General features: G+C 48.6%; 2 protein-coding genes across 2 annotated transcripts in view; one reads left to right on the top strand and one right to left on the bottom strand.

The window, feature by feature from the left end:
• The window catches only part of snd1 (staphylococcal nuclease and tudor domain containing 1), a 293,087-nt gene that overhangs the window by 124,917 nt on the left and 148,271 nt on the right, over positions 1–19,899 (top strand). The window lies entirely within an intron of this gene.
• lrrc4.1 (leucine rich repeat containing 4.1) overlaps positions 14,269–19,899 on the bottom strand; it is a 43,215-nt gene continuing 37,584 nt past the window's right edge. The window contains exons 2-3 of the mRNA XM_056277586.1: positions 15,324–17,570; positions 14,269–15,227 (exon numbers count right to left, since the gene is read on the bottom strand). Of these exons, the coding sequence (XP_056133561.1) occupies positions 14,692–15,227; positions 15,324–17,570 (2,783 nt within the window). The 3' untranslated portion in view covers positions 14,269–14,691. The remainder of the gene's footprint in view (positions 15,228–15,323; positions 17,571–19,899) is intronic.

The raw sequence follows: 19,899 nt of genomic DNA, 5'->3' as shown, positions 1-19,899 counted from the left end.
AATAACTAGCAAGCCATCAGCGGGAGTGGGTGACATGAAAATGTGTGTGTTAAAGAGAGAAATGTGGGAGAGAGACCGGAGACTCTAGAAGAACCTGGCTGTAAAAAGGGTAGTTTCTTAAACACCTTGGCTGAATCAGATTGTGCAGGGGTTGTGTGCAGAGGACTATACTAGATAGTCTGCCCCAATAGCCCCGTAGGTTTTTCACATGCTGTCGTTGCCAGCTGTGTCCCTTTTAAAGTGTGTGTGTGTGTGTGTGTGTGTGTGTGTGTGTGTGTGTGTGTGTGTGTGTGTGTGTGTGTGTGTGTGTGTTGGTTCAGTTGGGCCAGTTTGAAAGAGGAGCCTCCTTCCTGCATACTGATAAACACTTCCCAGTCGCAGATGCCAATACCTTTGATGCGTCTTTCCGTCCCGTCCATCTGTCCGTGTGCTCGCCGAGGTGGGGCCATCAAATATAATTGGTAGAAGAGCGAGCATATGGCGCTTGCCGACGATGACACGCCGCCCGTGCCGCAGACTGCTGGCCTCACCTCTCCTCAAGCGCCGCAGGGGCCACTTTAGTGAAAGGGAGAGAGAGCAACTCTCCATTTTGCACAATGCACCTTTACTGAAAGCGCCGGCATGTGGCGTTTCTCAGGCCAGTGCACGTGGGTTTGGACACATCAAGGCAGAAATATGCAAACACACACACACCTCTGTTACTGTTGTGATCTTTATGCTAGAAGAGCAATATCGGCTTGCACTCAGGTGTGTGTGTGTGTGTGTGTGTGTCTGTCTGTCTGTCTGTCTGTCTGTGCGCTCGCATGCCAGGGGCTCTTGAGTGATGCCATTTAGATATTTGTGCCCAATTAGACTGATGTGGCAGTTTCAGTCCAGTCTGCTGCTGGCTACACACTGCCACACACACACACACACACACACTGCCATACACACACACACACATTCACACCTCACTTCTGATACTTTGCAGCCTGGTGAAGGGGGTGCTCGCCTTAGTGTTCTTGTTTTCTAGCATTTTGTTGTTTGGTGTCAAAAGATTGACACTGAAATGCTGGTATGTGTGTATGCATGCCAGCCAACTGGACCACGGTCTTGTCCACAGTCTTGTCCATGGTCTTGTCCACAGTCTTGTCCGCGGTCTTGTCTGTCTCCCCGAGATTCAAAGGAAACAACATGGAGTTTGGCAAGATGTACCAAGGTTGTTGTGCAAAGAGTTAAATGTGAGCGTCACGACTTCTTGCGGTCTCAAACTTCGGATTTAACACTTAAGTTCAGCGTTCACACATCCATATACGTTCCCACACACACACACACACACACACACACACATACACTGGAGTCCTTGCTTGCACATACATTTTATGTCTGTCGCCTAGTCGCAAATCATTTGCCACTTTTTGCTGTGGACTGTCTCTCTCTCTCATGCACACACACACACACACACACACACACACACACACACACACACACACACACACACACACACACACACACACACACACACACACACACACACACTTAATATCTTCTGGAACAATGCTAATAGATGAGTGTACTGCTGTGAGCAAACTGTTTGTGCATCCACTGCCAACCGAGTGGGAGGGTGAAGACCTGCCAAGTCTCTCCTCCCCTGAGCCTCCTCATCTCCTCCCCCTTTCCACTCTTCTCTCTCCCTCACCTCTCACCCACGTCTCTTACTGCCCATTTTCCTCCTCCTTTTCTTCTCTCTGGCACCGGCACCTCCTTCGACCGTCCTCTTATCCTCTTCTCTCTCTCTCCTCGTCCTCCTCGTCCTACTCCTACTCCACCATCCTCCCCCTCTTCAGTGAAGTTCAAAACATTAACACTAGAACGACCAAGGCGGTTTTTGGATTTTCAAAGTTTAATGACTTCGTGAAAAAAAAAGAGATGCAGACCTGCTGCTCTCTGAATTCTCCTAAAATTACATATATTGGCATTAAAATTAGTTTTAGATCAATTGCACAAAAAAGTTATGATAAGATCTACCTAAAACGACCATGAGCAGTCAAAATGACGGCGTGTAATTTGCGCGTGATCATGCGCATCATGTCACTATTTATGGCTTGTGTTGGTCGCATCATTTCCTTCGTGAAGTTCATCGCTCTGTCCTAGAAACACACTAGCGTTCTGCAGTTCAGAGTAATCACTCTTTCGGACTTGGGTCATTTCCAAGGGCAACGCAATGCCGGGCGCCATCTTCCAAGGATCAGAGGCACAGTTTACGAATTAGCTAGCACTTTAGCCATTGCCTTAGCCATGTATTAGCATTACATTTGCCTTTACCCTTACCTCACTGAGATGTTTAAAGAACGTGATAGATTTGCTGCAACCCAGGCCATCCTGCGCCTCTTGGTTAAGTCCACTATGTTCTTTCCTTCGTTTCTCTTCCAAGAAGGGAAAGAAAAAAAGCATAACCCATTCTCGAGTTTAATACCAGAGCAATCGTGGGATTTGCTGTGGCAATTCTTCACACAACAGGAACGCGCAACCATCTCGCCTGCGTGCACTATCTAATCTAATATATAGCTATATATCCAACCTAGCCTAAAATGCTACCATAAAAAAATATATGTGTGTGTGTGTGTACCTAACCTAAAATCTTATCAGAGATAATCTGTGATCCTAACGTTCATTTGAAAAAATATTTGACGTACTAAGAGTTAGTTAGAAATATCTGTGCTAACAGCTAACAACAATGATTAACCATACTTGGAAGAGGGCGGCGTGTGACATCACGACCGATAGTCTAAACTTGATTTTTGATTATTGCCAACATGTCTGGTTACAGGCACCGTTTCAGACGCACCATGACTACCACCGAGGTGTTGGAAAGCGGGCATTTTAAATTGTTTGAAAAATAGTATTAAAGTTGTTAAAATGTTAGTTTTGGTGTCAGTCGTTTCCTAACAGACATACTAACATATGCAATGCATTAATATCTCAATTGGGTATTAATCTTGACAGAATATGGAGTTTAAAAACGTTGGCGGTCATTTTGACCGCCTGTGGTCGTTTTAGGTAGGAGTGAAATTCCGGTCATTCTGGTGTTAAACCCTCTTAAACTCATAGCTACATATTTTCCCTCACGCTCACAGGTTTAATCTTATTTGGTGTCGTCAATACTAACCACTGTTTTTATCCCGAATTGAGCGGAAGATTTATGATCTGTCCACTCCCAGCTCAGTTTGAATGTCTGAATTTACCGTTTTCAGACATTATTAGAATATTGTGCTGTCCTCCAGCATGCATGCTGCAGTGGACTTACATATGCGCTTGGTTCTCCTCACCTGAGGGGATGCGCTCGCTTGTGTTAAAAGATACTATGTCTCTCTGCGAGTGAGGGAGCCGAGTCTTGAGGGAGGGAGCGAGCCCCCCATCCCACCCCACCCCACCCACCCACCTATCTTCTCCCCCACCTGGGCCCTTAACACGAGCTGGAAAGGTGCAGCATTGTTGCGATACCGTGGTGCTAACTGATGTACTGAAGCACCCATGTACCATCCTCACTGTCTCCAAGCGTCTTTTAATTTATCTTCGATGAGGGACGTGGGAGAGGAGTCGGCTAATTACTGGCCCCCCCTGCTGGGCAGGTACATGCATGTCGGCGGGGGTGTTGTTGTCACTCCAGTCGTGAAGCCACAGGACACTGCTTTTTTTTTTTGTGCAAATTCTACCCGGCTCTTCTCAAAGTACAGATAACGCTTAAATTGCAGGCCGTGAATCACTCCTTCATACAGTGAGCTCTCGTAAATATGGAAAGGTGTGGGAGTTACATGGCCATGGGACAGTAGGGAGGGACATATTTATTGTATGGAGGTGTAAACCCACTATCAATTGTCGTAGAAGGATGCTTGTGTTGTGAATAATTTGCAGCTCTAAAACAATAGGGTGTGCTTGGCAACCCCCCCCCCCCCACCGGCACTAAAAGCTTCTTCCAGACTGAACGTCAACCATTACTGTTAAATTAACCAAGAAATTAAAAAGATTCTTGTTTAAAAAAAAAGTGTACTTGCAGCTTATATTCAAAGTTGTGTTGAGGAATTCAGTCCGACGTGGTTTCCTTCTCTGCTACTTGATGGATTAGGTTTGGTTTAATAAAAGGTTTGCTGATAACTTATTCTGTAATACACAGGCTCTGTTAAATCCTTGTGAGCTGATTATTGGGTGCATGCACAAAGGCACCCATTTTAACCAAACCCGTTATCCTTTCACTTAAAGGTGTTCAGGTAATCTCAGCATCGCTTTTGAAACTTTACCACATCCTCTCTTTCATTCCCTTCATTTTTTTGTGACATTGAAGTATTCTCCGTGCACTCTCCTCCCCCCTGTTGGGGCTGCGTTTGGCACGCTCGTGTTTTGATCAGGTGCCGTGTTGATTCGGGGTCGTTGGTTTGGCAGCGGTTCACTTTTGCTCCCTCCTAAATTCTTGTAATCACACGAATAAATATGGACACAATACATAATGCAAACACACCGGTGTTCACTCTCCAGGCTCGAGTCCCCTCTCAGGATGGCTGGTGGCAAACCCTGATCTGTGTGTGTGTGTGCTTGCGTGTGTGTGCTTGCGTGTGCGTGTGTGTGTGCTTGCGTGTGCGTGTGTGTGTGTGTGCATGCGTGTGTGTGTGTGTGCATGCGTGGGCGTACGCAGACTTTACATGCGCATCACGCGTGCAGGTGTCAATTCAAACAAACCTCGTCCAGAAGCTCAAATTTGCCTTTCTCCTTCCCTGCCATCTATTATTAGAGCTGCCGTCTCTCCCTCAAAGGCGTGTGGCTCATTTGTGTCTGCCCACCCCCCACCCCCCACCCCCTACCCCCCACCCACACAAGTAATCCCCATTGCACATGCACTTCCATTCCCTTGCATTATGTCAAAGTGTGACCAGAAATCTCTGCAGATAGAATTTCAGGGCATATAAGGGCACAAACACAATGGCGATGCTTGTTTTTATTTATTTATTTGTTTGTTTGTTTATTTTTTGTTCCTCTGGTGCAGTGTGACACGAGTAAACAACTGCCACCCATTTCCGTTGAGCACAATCTGTATTTTAAGCAGGCAGTCTTGTGGGCTGCTTTTATTTGGACACCATTAAAACTGCATGCTGGGATCAGTGTCTAGCCTCGTAAAAATAACGGTTACGCATATTCCCTCCGCCCCTGTCTCGGTATACTGGAGTTGAATCCATGCTCTTATCCTGTTTACGTTAAGTTGTTACGTGATGCCCAACGGCTTGTCGAACGCCCCCCGCTAAATCGTGAGTCAAGTGTGGGGGTGGGGGCTCAAGTACCCAGGGTGCATTAGTGGAGAGTTGCCGATGGTAGAGACAGGTTGGCTATTGATTTGTTTGATCTGTAAAAATCACGACCCTCTCTCTCACACACACACACACACACACACACACACACACACACACACACACACACAGCAGTTTGCTGTGGCAGTAAAGAACAGTCCTGCTGCATTGAAACAGAATCCAGGACATTTCCCAAGCAGCGGCTTTCATCTTGTCGTTTTGTCTGCAACGCCCGTTCTCTGGCTCGGTCTGCAACGCCCGTTCTCCAGCTCGGTCTGCAACGCCTGTTCTCTGGCTCGGTCTGCAACGCCTGTTCTCTGGCTCGGTCTGCAGCGCCCGTTCTCTGGCTCGGTCTGCAACGCCCGTTCTCCAGCTCGGTCTGCAACGCCTGTTCTCTGGCTCGGTCTGCAGCGCCCGTTCTCTGGCTCGGTCTGCAACGCCCGTTCTCCAGCTCGGTCTGCAACGCCTGTTCTCTGGCTCGGTCTGCAACGCCCGTTCTCTGGCTCGGTCTGCAACGCCCGTTCTCCAGCTCGGTCTGCAACGCCCGTTCTCCAGCTCGGTCTGCAACGCCTGTTCTCTGGCTCGGTCTGCAACGCCCGTTCTCTGGCTCGGTCTGCAACGCCTGTTCTCTGGCTCGGTCTGCAACGCCCGTTCTCTGGCTCGGTCTGCAACGCCCGTTCTCTGGCTCGGTCTGCAACGCCCGTTCTCTGGCTCGGTCTGCAGCGCCTGTTCTCTGGCTCGGTCTGCAACGCCCGTTCTCCAGCTCGGTCTGCAACGCCCGTTCTCCAGCTTGGTCTGCAACGCCCGTTCTCCGGCTCGGTCTGTAACGCCCCTTCTCCGGTTCGGTATGCAGCGCCCGTTCTCTGGCTCGGTCTGCAACGCCCGTTCTCTGGCTCAGTCTGCAACGCCCGTTCTCCAGCTCGGTCTGCAGCGCCCGTTCTCCAGCTCGGTCTGCAACGCCCGTTCTCCGGCTCAGTCTGTAACGCCCCTTCTCCGGCTCGGTATGCAGCGCCTGTTCTCTGGCTCAGTCTGCAACGCCCGTTCTCTGGCTCGGTCTGCAACGCCCGTTCTCTGGCTCAGTCTGCAACGCCCGTTCTCCAGCTCGGTCTGCAGCGCCCGTTCTCCAGCTCGGTCTGCAATGCCCCTTCTCCAGCTCGGTCTGCAATGCCCCTTCTCCGGCTCGGTCTGTAACGCCCCTTCTCCGGCTCGGTATGCAGCACCTGTTCTCCGGCTCGGTCTGCAGCGCCCGTTCTCCGGCTCGGTCTGCAGCGCCCGTTCTCCGGCTCGGTCTGCAGCGCCCGTTCCCCGGCTTGGTCTGCAGCACCCCTTTTCTGGCTCGGTCTTGGTGTATCAGTTCAGTGGTGTCACGTGGCAGTCCACATCAACACAACGGCTCCGTCCTACGTGATGCGTCGCTCCCCTCGGCGGTGTCCGTCAGCAGTCTGTCATCCGCTGCAATCACCTCATCAAGTTTACTCTCTCTCTGTTGCTGCCTCCCCACACACACAGACACACGCTGCTTGACATGTTGCAGCTTTCTTGTCCTCTGCCAGTGAGTCATGGTTTCTTTGATAGCACAGCTGCACTTTCCACCTTAGTTAATTTTCTTCCCTCCCTCATCTGTCTATTTATCTCTCCGTCTTTCTCTCTCTTCTCTCATGTCTTTGATGTCTTACAGCAAAGCAGAACGCCATTTTTTTTTATCACCCCAATTTTAGCCCTGAACCCCAGCATCTCAACAGCCAAATGAACTTCTTTCCTCTCCAGGAAATAGATACACTCTGCACAATTACTTCCTGCTCGTTTCACAGAACTTCAAACAATCCCCTGACTTGGAGGAAGTGCTGCCCCCCCCCCCTTATTATTTCATTATACACACATGATCATAAAAGCAAAGATTTGCCCTCTTTTTTTTATATTAGCTCTGCATCAGAACCACTGCATTTGCTTTTTTTTCCTGAGGTGATGGAGAGAATGAGATCTCATACAGGCACAAGGTTCCCCACGAAAAGACCGGTGGGAAAGCTTCACCAAAGAGGATGCAAAGCAATGTCAAAACACTGATGAGCTGAAGCTTTCGAACAGTGAAATTCTGGATTTTTGCCTACTGGTGTGTGCGTATGTGTGTTTGTGTTTAGGATTGACAGAGAGCCATATCACCACAGTGTTGGTCTTGTAAACACAATTTCGGTCCAGGCTGTAAATCTGGATATAAGTAGTAAAATTAACGGCCAATGACTCCATTTTCTCGACGTCTGGTTTTTCCGTGTGTGTGTGTATGTGTGTGTGTGTGTGTGTGTGTGTGTGTGTGTGTGTGTGTGTTTCTGCAGACACACACACGTACACATAGATACATCACTCAGACTTCTCCCTACCTGTCTTTATTAATCATATGACAGCTTGATGCCCTCACGGGACACGGTTGAGTACACACACACACACACACACACACACTGGTTTGAGTTCCTGGACAGGGGTCGTAAAAGTACAGTTCCATCTCTGGGCACTAAAATAAGACATTTTTCAACCTCTTAAAAGGGCAATAAAACCTGGGAAGAAATAGCAAGCTGAAGTGGCTCCCTACATGACCCAAAATGCTCCTGTAGCTAGATTCTTCGATTACATTGTCAACGATGAAATCGGAGTGAATGTGACCATAATGTATATGTTCTATTTTCTTGTTGTAGTTTTTTTTTTTTTTGTTTCATGCCTTTCATCACAGCTGCTTGATGGCACTGGGCCGATAGCCAGTGGTGTACAGCGATGAAAATCTGTCTTTTGGCGCTGTTCACCCCAATAACAGCAAATCATACCACTAGGTGGCCATTGAATATGGCCGCTTGGATTGATTTTTCTTGAGGCTAACATCTGATGCAGCAGCAAACATCAACACTCTCATTTCATCTGCTACCCTCTTGTTGCCCCGCCCCTTTTTTCAATTGATTTTTATCTGTTACAGAATTCATACAGCCTCTGTGTGGTTTGTATGGAGGTATCTGCAAGTACAAAACATGTGTGAAACTTTTTGGTAACACACATCCTCATCACTGTCGGCCACCTGCCCTTAAGCTTCCACTGTCCGTCACCGTCCAAATGACCTGGTCGCTGGTCTTTGCATGGACGGCGCCCAGCTCCACGTCCAGCCCCATCTCTGCGTTTGACATTAGGGCCAAACAAGCTCTCTGGCCCTGACTCATGTTGACTCACAAGGCAGCACGCTCCCAGGCCTGCTTAGAATAGCTCCCTGTCTGCTCCACTAGCACACCGGTTAGTATACCCCCCCCCACACGCACACACACACACACCTGCACGTACTCCAGCAACTAGTAGCAACGTTCAACCTTGCACATGAACTCTCTAGCATACACTCGCTAGCACAATAACTGATGGGAAAAATGCTAAATATAGCCTATGTTAGAGCGTCCGGGTAGTGTAGCAGTCTATTCTATTGCCTACCAACACGGGACTCGCCGGTTCGAATCCCTGTGTTACCACCGGCTTGGTCGGGCGTCCCTACAGACAATTGGCCGTGTGTACGGGTGGGAAGCGGTATGTGGGTATGTGTCCTGGTCGCTGCACTAGCGCCTCCTCTGGTCAGTAGAGGCGCCTGTTCAGGGGGGAGGGGGAACTAGGGGGGAATAGCGTGAGCCTCCCACACGCTACGTCCCCCTGGCGAAACCCCCCACTGTCAGGTGAAAAAGAGCGGCTGGCAGCTCCACATGTATCATAGGAGACAAGTGGTAGTCTGCAGCCCTCCCTGGATCGGCAGAGGGAGTGGAGCAACAACCGGGACGGCTCAGAAGAGTGGGACAATTGACCAAGTACAATTGAGTAGCTGTGATGGCGTTTGCAGGGCGTGTTGTTCTCAGTCATTCCAATGTAGATAACAGGTTATTGCAGATATATATGTACACTGGGGGTTAGTGAACATCGGCGAAGATGGAAAAAGAAAATGAAAATGATTTTGCAGGTGCAGTGGGCAAAGCAGAATTTAAACACACATTCTCCCCTGCAATCCAGAATGAGTGAAATCCTAAAATGGAACAATCTGTCTTGCTTCCCCCTCACCAGTTAAAAAGGGACTGACTTTGACCCGTTTTAATTCAGTGTCCTCTTGATCTCAATGACACACACACACTCGCACTCTCTCTCTCACACAGACACACATTTCCATGATGGCTCCTATTGTCTCTGCAGCTCCATTTGTTCTGACCTTTTGATCTTCTGTTTTGATCCTCTTCCCAACCCCCCCCCCCCAAGTACCCACAGTGGTCCAGTCCATTACTGATATCAGCAGTTCCTATCTACTGTACTTTGCCTAAGCCATGGTCACACACACACACACACACACACACACACACACACACACACAAACACTCCGTGGTGCAGCCCAGGCTATTCAGGCCATATATCCCCTCTTCCATCTCTAGCTGGCAGTCTTGCATCGCGTTGAGTCTGCCCTGCCTCCTCCTCTACTCAGCCGCTCGCTTTGTTTCTCCTTCTCTTTCTTGATCTGTGTCTCTCTCACTGTCTTTCTCCCCGTCTTCTTCTCTGTCTTTTATATCTGTCGGTCTTTCTCTCTCTCCCTGCCTGTTAACTTTGTTTTGTTGTGGGTTTTTTTGTCTGTAAATGCCTCTTAATGGTTGTTTCTTTTGTTCTCTCTCTTTCTGCCTCCCACCATGCCTCCTCTCTTTTTTGGATTTTTCTGTATTCTATTCCATCGCCTTTAATCTCCCATCAGCCAGCTCGGCTACATTTCCCTCCTTGCATATCTTGTTTTTTTTTTTTTTTTTTTTTTTGCTGTTTTCTTCTATCATCTCCTAATGTTTTTCTTTACTGTGACCTGGCATTTCTTCTTCCTTTTTTTTTTTACCCCTTCATATTACTCTCATTTCGTGGCCTTCCTCTCTTTCTTGGGTCGTTGCGTCTCACCTTCACCTTTCCCTCCAAACACAGCCCCCCCCCCCCCCAAACCTTTCTCCCCTGTCTCATCGAGATCGAGCTGTGTGAGCTGTGGCTAACAAGGTGCATGTTGCGTCACACCCTCTTTCCAAATCACTCCAGGATTGCTAATGAGGCACACGGATAGAAACGTAAAGAGAGAGAGAGAGAGATGGGGAGGGAAGGAGGGAGTGCTACTCGCATAGAAAAAGCCACAGACACGATGGCCTGACAGCCGCCTTGCTGCTTGCTTTTCTGGCTCGGCTGGCTGATTGACCTCCTTGCTGATGGCCCCGTGGTCATGTTGTGACTCATCGATTAGGATGTAGCAGCCCAGTACAGCACGCCACGGACTACAACGCAGAGCTGCAGATCTCCTGCGGCGTGGATAACCGGCACGGTGCCGTAGCAGAGAACAGTGCAGTATGTCAACGCACAATACCATAGCACTTAACAAAAAAAGTGCCTTACACAAGCTGGTTTTCTGTCTGCTAAACTTTTGCAAAGGCACACACATGCACACACACACACACATGCACACACTCATGCACGCACACACCGCTGTTTCCTTCTGTTTGAGCCTCCATCGCACACGCCCGACAGCGCTGACAGCAGGAAAAACTGCTTTCCGCTTTCGCATTGTTATCTTGTCAAAACAATTGCATCTAAACAGCGTAGCAGGAGATGAACGGCATGCCGTGTGCTGAGGGTGTGGGTCAACTGCACCGAGAGACGACAGGGTCTGCCTTCCACTCTGTCTTCTTCTTTTTCTTCCTTTCTTTCTTTTTTTTTTGTTGTTTGCTTTGCTCAATTGTTCCCTACCTTCCTCTGCGTACGCCTCGCCCTCTCTGCACGGTCAGTTGTCTGCAGTCCTGTTTGTTCGACGTAGCCGAGCACACAGAGGCAAACACGCACACATACTGTGCAGCACACGAACAGACCCGACCTTTCACAGCCCCGTTCTCGTACGCTAAATAACGCTCGCTCGAGGCCAAGCGTGAATCATCGAGAGAAATCTCATCTGATCCAATCTGATCTTTTTGTAAATTTATTAATCCTTTGCCGTAATGACTGGTACTGATGGCCCAGGGTGCACTGCAGTGGGTTATATTTATCCCAATAGGATCACAGTGGCTGGCGGAGGGGTGAGTGCCCTCCAGGGTACTGACAAGACAGCATGACGCAGACCGACCCGACCACTGACAGAACACGACAGCGCGCATGCATGGGCCCAAACTTGTGTTTTACAGCACAATGTGTCCGCGTGTAGCTCTGCTAATCTAAAAAAAGTGTTGTTGTTTTTTTCTTTATTAAATTACACTTTTTGTATTGGTTCATCACTTCTGTGTTTTGACACGTACAGAAAAGATATTGGTGTGTGTGTGTGTGTGGGGGGGTGTCAGTTCTTTGCACTTCTTTGCCAAAGATTGTACTGGCACTGGTGTGCTGCTTACTTTTACTTTCTTTGGCCTGACAGACTCTCACCCACTTTAGCTGTTAATCTTTTTCTTTTTTTGTGTGTGATGGGTCTATGTTTGCGCGCTTTTCGGTGCTAGTTGAATTTTTGTGCTTTTTTGGGGGGTTTTGTTTGATGGAGAACCCTCATAAACCTAAACGGCTGCAGTTTCTGTCTGATCAGCTTCAATGAAACATAAAGCTGAACAGGTTAGCAAGATGGTGGAAGATAGTTAAGGTCCAGAGGATATCCATGCATCAGTTAGGGGGCTGATGCAGTTTATATCCATCCATCATCCATCTATCCATCCATCTATCTATCCATCCATCCATCCATCATTAGGTTTATTATTTTTAGTTGTCTACATTCTTTCTCAAGTCTTAGTTTTCATCCCTCCTTGTCAGCCTGATCTTCCTCTCTACCTCCTCCAGTCACTCCCTAATATTTTTTTTCAGAGCTCAGTCATTGCTCTCACAAACACACACACACACACATCGTCGTTCCCCCCTGATAGCCTGGCACCGCATTTTAAGCACATCCAAAGCCCTCAGAGCTCCTCAGCCACGCCACTTTTTCTTTCTTTTTTTCTTCTGTCTGTGATGCCAACCTGTCCTATGTCCCTCTATCTGCCCTGGCTCCCAAATCTTCCATTTAGCTCACCTCGTACATCAGAAAGGCCGCAAAACGGGAGGAAAAAGAAAAATCCTGGTACCACTGGTGAGGAACATGGTGAAGGCATGTTCCTCACTAGCTATGTAAAGCGGTGGCTACAACTGCTGGGCCTCAGCATAACCAGCTGGTAGAAAAGCCTGTGACTGCTCTAATGATGGAGTTTAAATATCTGTAGCAGCTGAGACATATCTGTTTCTCTCTTGTTTTTGTTCAATTTTAAGCCGAGCATTAATGTAAGAAGATACGTCCTTGTTGGCTACACTGATTATGGTCCATAATCTTGTAATCGTCACCACATACCTTACCCACCAAACCCGGACCCTCATTGCTCACTCCTCCAACGTGTTAACCTCTCTCTCTCTCTCTCTCTCTCTCTCTCTCTCTCTCTCTCTCTCTCTCTCTCTCTCTCTCTCTCTCTCTCTCTCTCTCTTGGTCTCTCTTTCTCTCAGTCTCTTGCTCTCTGTCTCTCACACTCGCTGTCTGTCGCTTGCTCTATCTCTCGCTCTCCTCTCTGTCCATCTCTTGCTCTCTCGCTCTCTCCCTGTGTCTGTCTCTCGCTCTGTCTCTCTCTGTCTCTCTCTCACACTCTGTCTGTCTGTCTGTCTGTCTGTCTCTGCTCTGTGGCCTCAGCCTAGTTTCCCCTCCCTTTCTCACCGTAATCTTTATCTTTCCTTGCAATTTAATGAGCCAGGGAGCTAGAGGCATTGTCCCCAGGGTTGATCTATAGTTCTGAGACTCTGCCGTAAAATTGCCCTCTTAAGCAAAGACAATGAGATGAGCAGAGAGAGAATGAGTGTTTGAAAGGAAGAAAACAAAAACCCGACAGCAATACTGCTTGGTACCTCGGTTCCTTACACTGCACACAAGACTTTCAAAGATGAACCGAACCATCTCACCTGTCCACGAGACTCGCTAGCCGACGTGCATGTTGCACGCCATCTTTCTCCGTTAGGCAGAGAGTTGGTGAAGCCTTATTATGATTGAGGGTGGGGGATATTGTCGAAGATGAAGAATGCACAGTTAACAGCGAGACCCGAAAGCATTTGTCACCATAAATAGCCTGTACGCTGATTGATGAAAGCATAACAGCTGGCAATACGATGAAAAGAGAAATGAGGATCTATATTTTTTGCCGTAGCGTGAGATGGCCTTCGCACCTAAATGGAATTTCGCCTGAATTTGTCACGTCCTTCTCACTCATCACACATACAATTAATAACATCAATTGAGGACTCGGGGAGAAAATGAGCCGTTCATCACACCATCAGCTGACAACAATAAAGACCACCATGGAAGCTGCATCTCAGTTAGTTCACGTTAGATGTTGTGACAGCAGCACAAGTCCACACTTCTCCACAGACAGTTGCATACATGGCAGCAATCTGTTTACACATGGCTCCTGATGCATTCACAAAACTTGATAGCTGATAGACTGAACACAATGCTTTTGATCAGCCACACCTTGATGAAGCACCATGTCATCGCCTAATAGTGTACAGACTGAGCAAGGCTTCTCTTACACATAAAGGTGTTTGAAATCATTACATTTTACACACACGCACAAAAAAAAAAAACCCACTCGGCACTTCTGCACCATGATTCATTCTGCCCAAGCCATTTGGCACATGTAGGGTTAAAGTATAGCTGCAGCGTCCTACTGCAGTGTCTAAAGCATTCGGCTGATCGCTACAGTATACGCTAGGAGAAAGAGGAGAAAGGAAAAAAACATCTCTCTCTACTGGCTCTTTTTTTTTTCTTCCAAAAATCCTTTTTATTGCATTTATAACATTTGGCACAGTACAAATTCATGGTGCTTTTACAAGATAAACCTGTAAAGATCGACACTGACCTTTTTCTGTTTATGTTAAAGAAAGTCTTCTCGGTATAAATGTTTTTTTCTTTTCACTGCATCCTCTGTAGCATGGTTTAAAAATCACACAGAATGCCCCCCCTTTTTTTTAAAACAAGACTACCTTCATTTGTCAAAGTCAAGACAGCATCTTAAACAACTCGTCATTTTAAGAAGTTACAAGTTAGAAAATAGTTTCATTTATTTCTTTTTAATATAATATGCTTCTCTATCACCAGCCCATGGTAGTTTTAATATATATATATTCATATATATATATATATATATATGTATATATATTCATGTACAACAATAAATCGTCAGTCTTTTAAAGTTTGCACTCTGTACAAAACGTAATTTCTGTCTTTTTTTTTCATTGTGCATTCTATTGCATGATTTATGAGTAAGGAAGGGGGGTCATTGGAATGGGACTGGGAATGAGGGGCTTCTGAGGCCTTTTAAATCTGAGTCTCCTGTACTTTCTCCTTGGTGTGAGTTTTTATGACAAAGGGCTCAGCCAGAGCAGTGATGATGCTGGGCAAGGTTCGAGGGAGAGAGTTACCAACATTGTTTTCTGTCCATTTAGCCCCTTGGCCCGTTGGTTTATAAGTGTTGTATTTGGGCTTTAGGGTGCTATAGTCCACTTTATGGGGGCTGTAGTCCATTTTGTGAGGGCTGTAGTCCATGTTGTGGGGGCTGTAATCCACTTTAGGTCTCTGCATGTGGGGGCTAAAGTCAGACTTGAAGGCGTTGTAATCCGCTTTGTGGGGACTGAAGTCCGTCTTGAAGGCGCTATAGTCTGCTGTGGTCTTATGGGGTGTGTATGGGTCCTTAGGTTTGTAGCCACTGCTGTCAGGTTTGGGTCTGTGGGTACTGTAATCCATCTTGGGTTTGGGTTGAGTGCTATAGTCAGGTTTAAATGGGCTGTATTCTGGTTTAGGCCTTGGATGAGTGCCATAGTCTGTCTTAAATGGGCTGTAGTCAGGTTTGGGTTGTGTGCTGTAGTCTGATTTTAACGGGCTATAGTCATGTTTGGACTTTGGTTGAGTACTGTAATCTCGTTTAAATGGGCTGAAGTCACTTTTCTGTCTGGGATGAGTGCTGAAATCTGGTTTGAATGGGCTGTAGTCCGTTCTAGCTTTTGGGTGAGTGCCAAAGTCAGGTTTTAATGGACTGTATTCTGCTTTAGGTTTGTGAGTGCTATACTCCGGCCTAAATTGGCTGTAGTCAGCCTTTGGTCTGTGAAGGCTAAAATCTGGTGTAGATTTGTGAGTGCTGTAGTCTGGGGTGGATTTGTGGGTACTGAAGTCCATTGTTGGCCTATATGTGGTATATTCAGCCTTGGGTTTGTGAAGGGTAAAATCAGGCTGGGGTTTGTAATCTGCTTTAGGTTTGTGAAAGCCATAGTCTGTTTTGTGGGTGATAAAGTCCAGTTTGTGTATGCTGTTGTGGTCCCGGATCTCGGGCAGCGTGAGGGCTGCCTCTTGAGCTGCAGAAGCTGGTGGTGGAAGATCCTCCTCATCCACCTGAATGATTTCCACGGTGCGGGTGGCTCCCACTGTGCTCCTCTGCTGGTGGCGCTTTCTCAGCTTGTAGAAGGCAATAAGCATGACAGCAGCCAGCAGTGTCACAGCCACAAAGCAGCCAATTATAATCTTGGTGGTCTTCATCACTTCGTCCAGGCTGGGGCCAGACTTGGCTGGCTTTCCAGTGGCACCTTTAGGTCCTGGCACTGCCGATGGCTTTGCTGTACCTGGAGGGCTTTCAGTGCTTTGTAGCAGAACAGTTGGTGTAGAAATGAAAACTGGTTGAAAGACAGAGGGAGAGGCAGTTGTGGTTGTAGTCCCTTGGCCTCCCCCTCCTCCTCCAGCAACCCCAGCTCCAACTACAGCAGCTGCGGTGGTGGTTTTAGGTTTGGGCATCTCAGTTGTAGGCCCCATGATTTCCACGGTCACTGTTGTAAAGTAGCTCAAGTTAGATGTGTTGAGCTCAGCTGCACTCACGTTGAGGTAGGCCGAGGCATTGGAGTTCCCAGCTGCATTGGACACCATGCATGTGTAGGTGCCCGTGTCGGCTGCTAAAACATTGGAAAAATTGAGCGTGCCATCATTAAGGACTGATATTCTTGGGTTGCCGGAGGCATGTGTTAGGACAGTCCCGTTAGGGAGGAGCCAACGCACTGAAGACATTGGTGCGGTACGACAACGTAGCTCAGCCACCCGCTCGGCCGAGATGTTAAAGTCCCTTGGTGCATCAGCAATGAAGGGCGCGGAACACTGGAACTCTGAGCCCTCACCTCGGTCTACTTCCACTAACTGTCGACCTCTCATGCTGGCGGGTGAGTGGCAGCGTCCACAGCAGGTAGAGTTGGTTGGTATGTACTCCCGTAGCCAGCGTGCTAACCACACAGCTTCACATCCACAGTTCCAAGGGTTGTGATGGAGATGGAGCTCCACCAGGTACTTGAGTGGGGAGAACAATTCATGTGGCAAAGCACTCAGATTGTTGTGGGCTAGGTTGAGCTCCACCAACGAGGACAAATCATCAAAGGCATTGCGCTCTATCACTGTTATCTGTGAATTCATCACCCACAGCTTTTTCAGCGAGCGAAGGCCTCTAAAAGAGCCCGGCTTGATCTCTGGGAAGAGGTTTTCGGAGATTTCTAGCTCTTCCAGACCCTTGAGAGGGCTCAGATTTGGCATATCACCCCTTATGTTGCACATGCCTAGGTTGAGGTACTTGAGGTTCTGTAGACCCTCAAAGGCACCTTCTGAGATATACTCCAGTTTCCTAAGCTCTCCCAGGTCCAGTCGCATAAGAGAGGGCACCCGGTTGAAGGCGTAGGAAGGGATGCTCTCAATTGGGTTGTTCCTCAGCCACAGTTCCCTTAGCTTGGACAGGTACTCAAAGGCCCCGCTCGGCACCACCGTTAGACGGTTGTCAAACAGCTCCAGTGTGTTGAGGCTGGTGAGTCCGTTGAACGCGCCAACCTCAATCTGCCGTATGGCATTGCGCCCCAGCTGGAGCACCTCAAGGTGGTGTAGGTGGCGAAAGGAGTCTGCCTGCACCGCCTCAATGGCGTTTTCCATTAGATTGAGGTGGCGCGTGTTGGCAGGGATACCCGGGGGGACGCGGGTGAGGCCGCGGCGGGTGCACACAACTTTTCCCTGCTGACTACTGCAGGAGCACTGTGGCGGGCAGCCCTGGGGCCCCGGGGCTGCTGCTGCCACCCCTGCCAAGGCCAATGAGGCGCTGCTCCATGCCCGCGCCATCAGGAAGACAACACAGAGCAGGGCAGCTTTCCTGGCTCGACGCACAGCTACCCGCCCCCAGGAGACTCATGATGTGGCACGTTCATAATTCAGCATCATCCGGGGGGAGGAGGAGGACAAGGGTGGGGGGGATGTTGGTGGATTCGGAGGCGTCTTGGGGGTGTCGGGGAACAAGGAGAAGTTGAAGGTTGGTTGGTCTTAGCGTTGAGAGAACTGGGGCCAGGGAAGTAAAGAGGGCTGGATGGGAACAAGGGAAGGAGATCAGGGTTTTTTTTATGCTTACTAGCAGGCAAGAGGGTTTGCCCTATCTTGTATTAAGCAATACTTTTCCATGTACTGCGCTCAGATGCGGGAGGGGGAGGGGAGGGGGGGAGTGGGCTAGCTCTTCCGAAATGTATGTATGAGAAGGACATGATGGTAAATCAAGCAACTCAAAAACCTTATGAGACGGACGGTAGGTTAGGGTGTTACAAATTGATGCAAAGGGGTTGAAACACTAGACACCTACCTCAAGTTATAATTACAGGTCCTTGAACTGAGATATATAGTAGCTTCCCTCCTTTTTTTGCAATCACAGAAAGAGCTGTGGCGTTTCAAATCAGCTGAACGTACATCCCAAGAGCAGCACAGAAAGCCTCTTTATGTCTGCCCTGTCAAACAGAAAGCAGCGCCAAAGGTTCTAACCAAGATGAGCCCACTTTTGTTTTGGTTTTGTAAATCCACACATCCAAACGGAAAGAATGGCAGGCCCTCTGGCGAATGTTGTTTGGTTCTCTTCTGTTTGTTGAGGGGAGGGGACCAAAAAAACAAAAAACAAAACCGTTATAGATTTGAATCCAGTCAGGCTCCCAAAGCAGCAACGTTCCTCTGCTCGCTCGCCGTCGGCTCCTCTTCTCTCGCTTGTCCTTGGAATCCGACAGTCGATCCCCCGGCTAGACGCCTTCCCCACGTCTCCATAGCACAGGCGATCGCACAAACACTCTCTCTCTCTCTCTCTCTCTCTCTCTCTCTCTCTCTCTCTCTCTCTCTCTCTCTCTCTCTCACTCTCACACACACACACACACACACACACACACACAAACTCTTCTGCACGCTGGAACCCGAGGCAGAGGGATGGAAAAAACACGAGGGGGTTTGTAGAAGAGGTTGAATGAAAATTCCACAGTCCTTTCACTTGCCCTTTGCCGTTTGTTAGTGCTTTCAAGGGGTGGGTGGGTTATTAAAGAATCATTAAAGGGGAAAAAAAGCAGACCCCCCCTCGTCTGTCTGCTCCTCTTCAGTTTTTGGTGGTCAATCAGTCAGTCAGTTTGGCCAGTCTGGCCCCCCTTCCTACTTATCTCTCTCTCTCTCTGTCTCTCTCTCTCTCTCTCTCTCTCTGTCCTCTCTCTCTCTCTCTCTCTCTCTCTCTGTCTCGCTCTCTCTTTCAGCGTAGCGTCCACCTATTTTAGGGGGAAAAAAGACAAAAAAACAAATCTTTCTTTTTTCCCCTCCCCCTCCCCCCCTCTGAGCGTTCGGTGGGGGTTGCAGAGACTAGGCGACAGACGCTGCTGCCATCATTAGCTTATTTCTCCTCTTTAACTAGCCTCACACTCCATCCTCGGCGGTAAATGCGTACAAACACACACCATCCCCGTAACTGACGTTTTCAGCGGTAGCAGCGGCGCGTGCACACACTAACGCACACACGCAGCAGCAGCAGCAGCAGCTGCAGCCTGCCTCCCGCGCACTTCCCGATAATCCGTCAATTTCTTCAGATGGGGGGTGGGCAGGGGGAGTTGAAGGGGTTGTTGGGGTGCGCTGCGAGGTGGTGGTTTGGAGGGAGGAGGGGTAAAACCACGGTGCCCTTCACAGAGCGGATCGGCAGTAAATGCGGCGTTGTTGGTTGAAGAAGCGCTCCCTCTTTCTCTCTCACTCCGGCTTGTCCCTTCGTTTTTCCAGCGCAGCTTTTCTCTTCTCCCTTTTTTTTCTTCTTCTTTTTTCCCCCCCTTGATTTTCTTTTTCCGTTTAAAAAAAGACAGATAAATAAATAAATTGTCCCCCCAGCGCGGTTTCGGCAGCCTCCTGGCTAACGCGGCGTCCCGACCGCGGAGAGAGCAAGGCGAGGAAAGCTAGCGCCGGGCGAGCTGGCGACTTACAGGCGTGACGTTAACAGCAGCGTCGATGTGGAAAGGATCTGTTGTAGCAGCGCAAGAGAGACAGAGAGAGAGAGAGAGAGGGAGCTGCATGAATATCTCTCGCTCACTCACTCGCTCTCTCTCTCTCTCTCTCTCTCCCCCTCCTCCCTCGCTCACTGACTCGCAGTGTCCTGAGGTAGTTAGGTGAGCTCAAAGCACTCAGACCTTTTTAGAGCTCTAGCCCTTAAAAACTGTTTGCTCCCACTGTCCTGTTTTGTTT

This window comes from Lampris incognitus, chromosome 3, assembly GCF_029633865.1.
Source record: "Lampris incognitus isolate fLamInc1 chromosome 3, fLamInc1.hap2, whole genome shotgun sequence".
NCBI lineage: Eukaryota > Metazoa > Chordata > Actinopteri > Lampriformes > Lampridae > Lampris > Lampris incognitus.
Note: the sequence above shows the minus strand (reverse complement) of the source record. Positions and strands in the feature narration are given on the sequence as shown.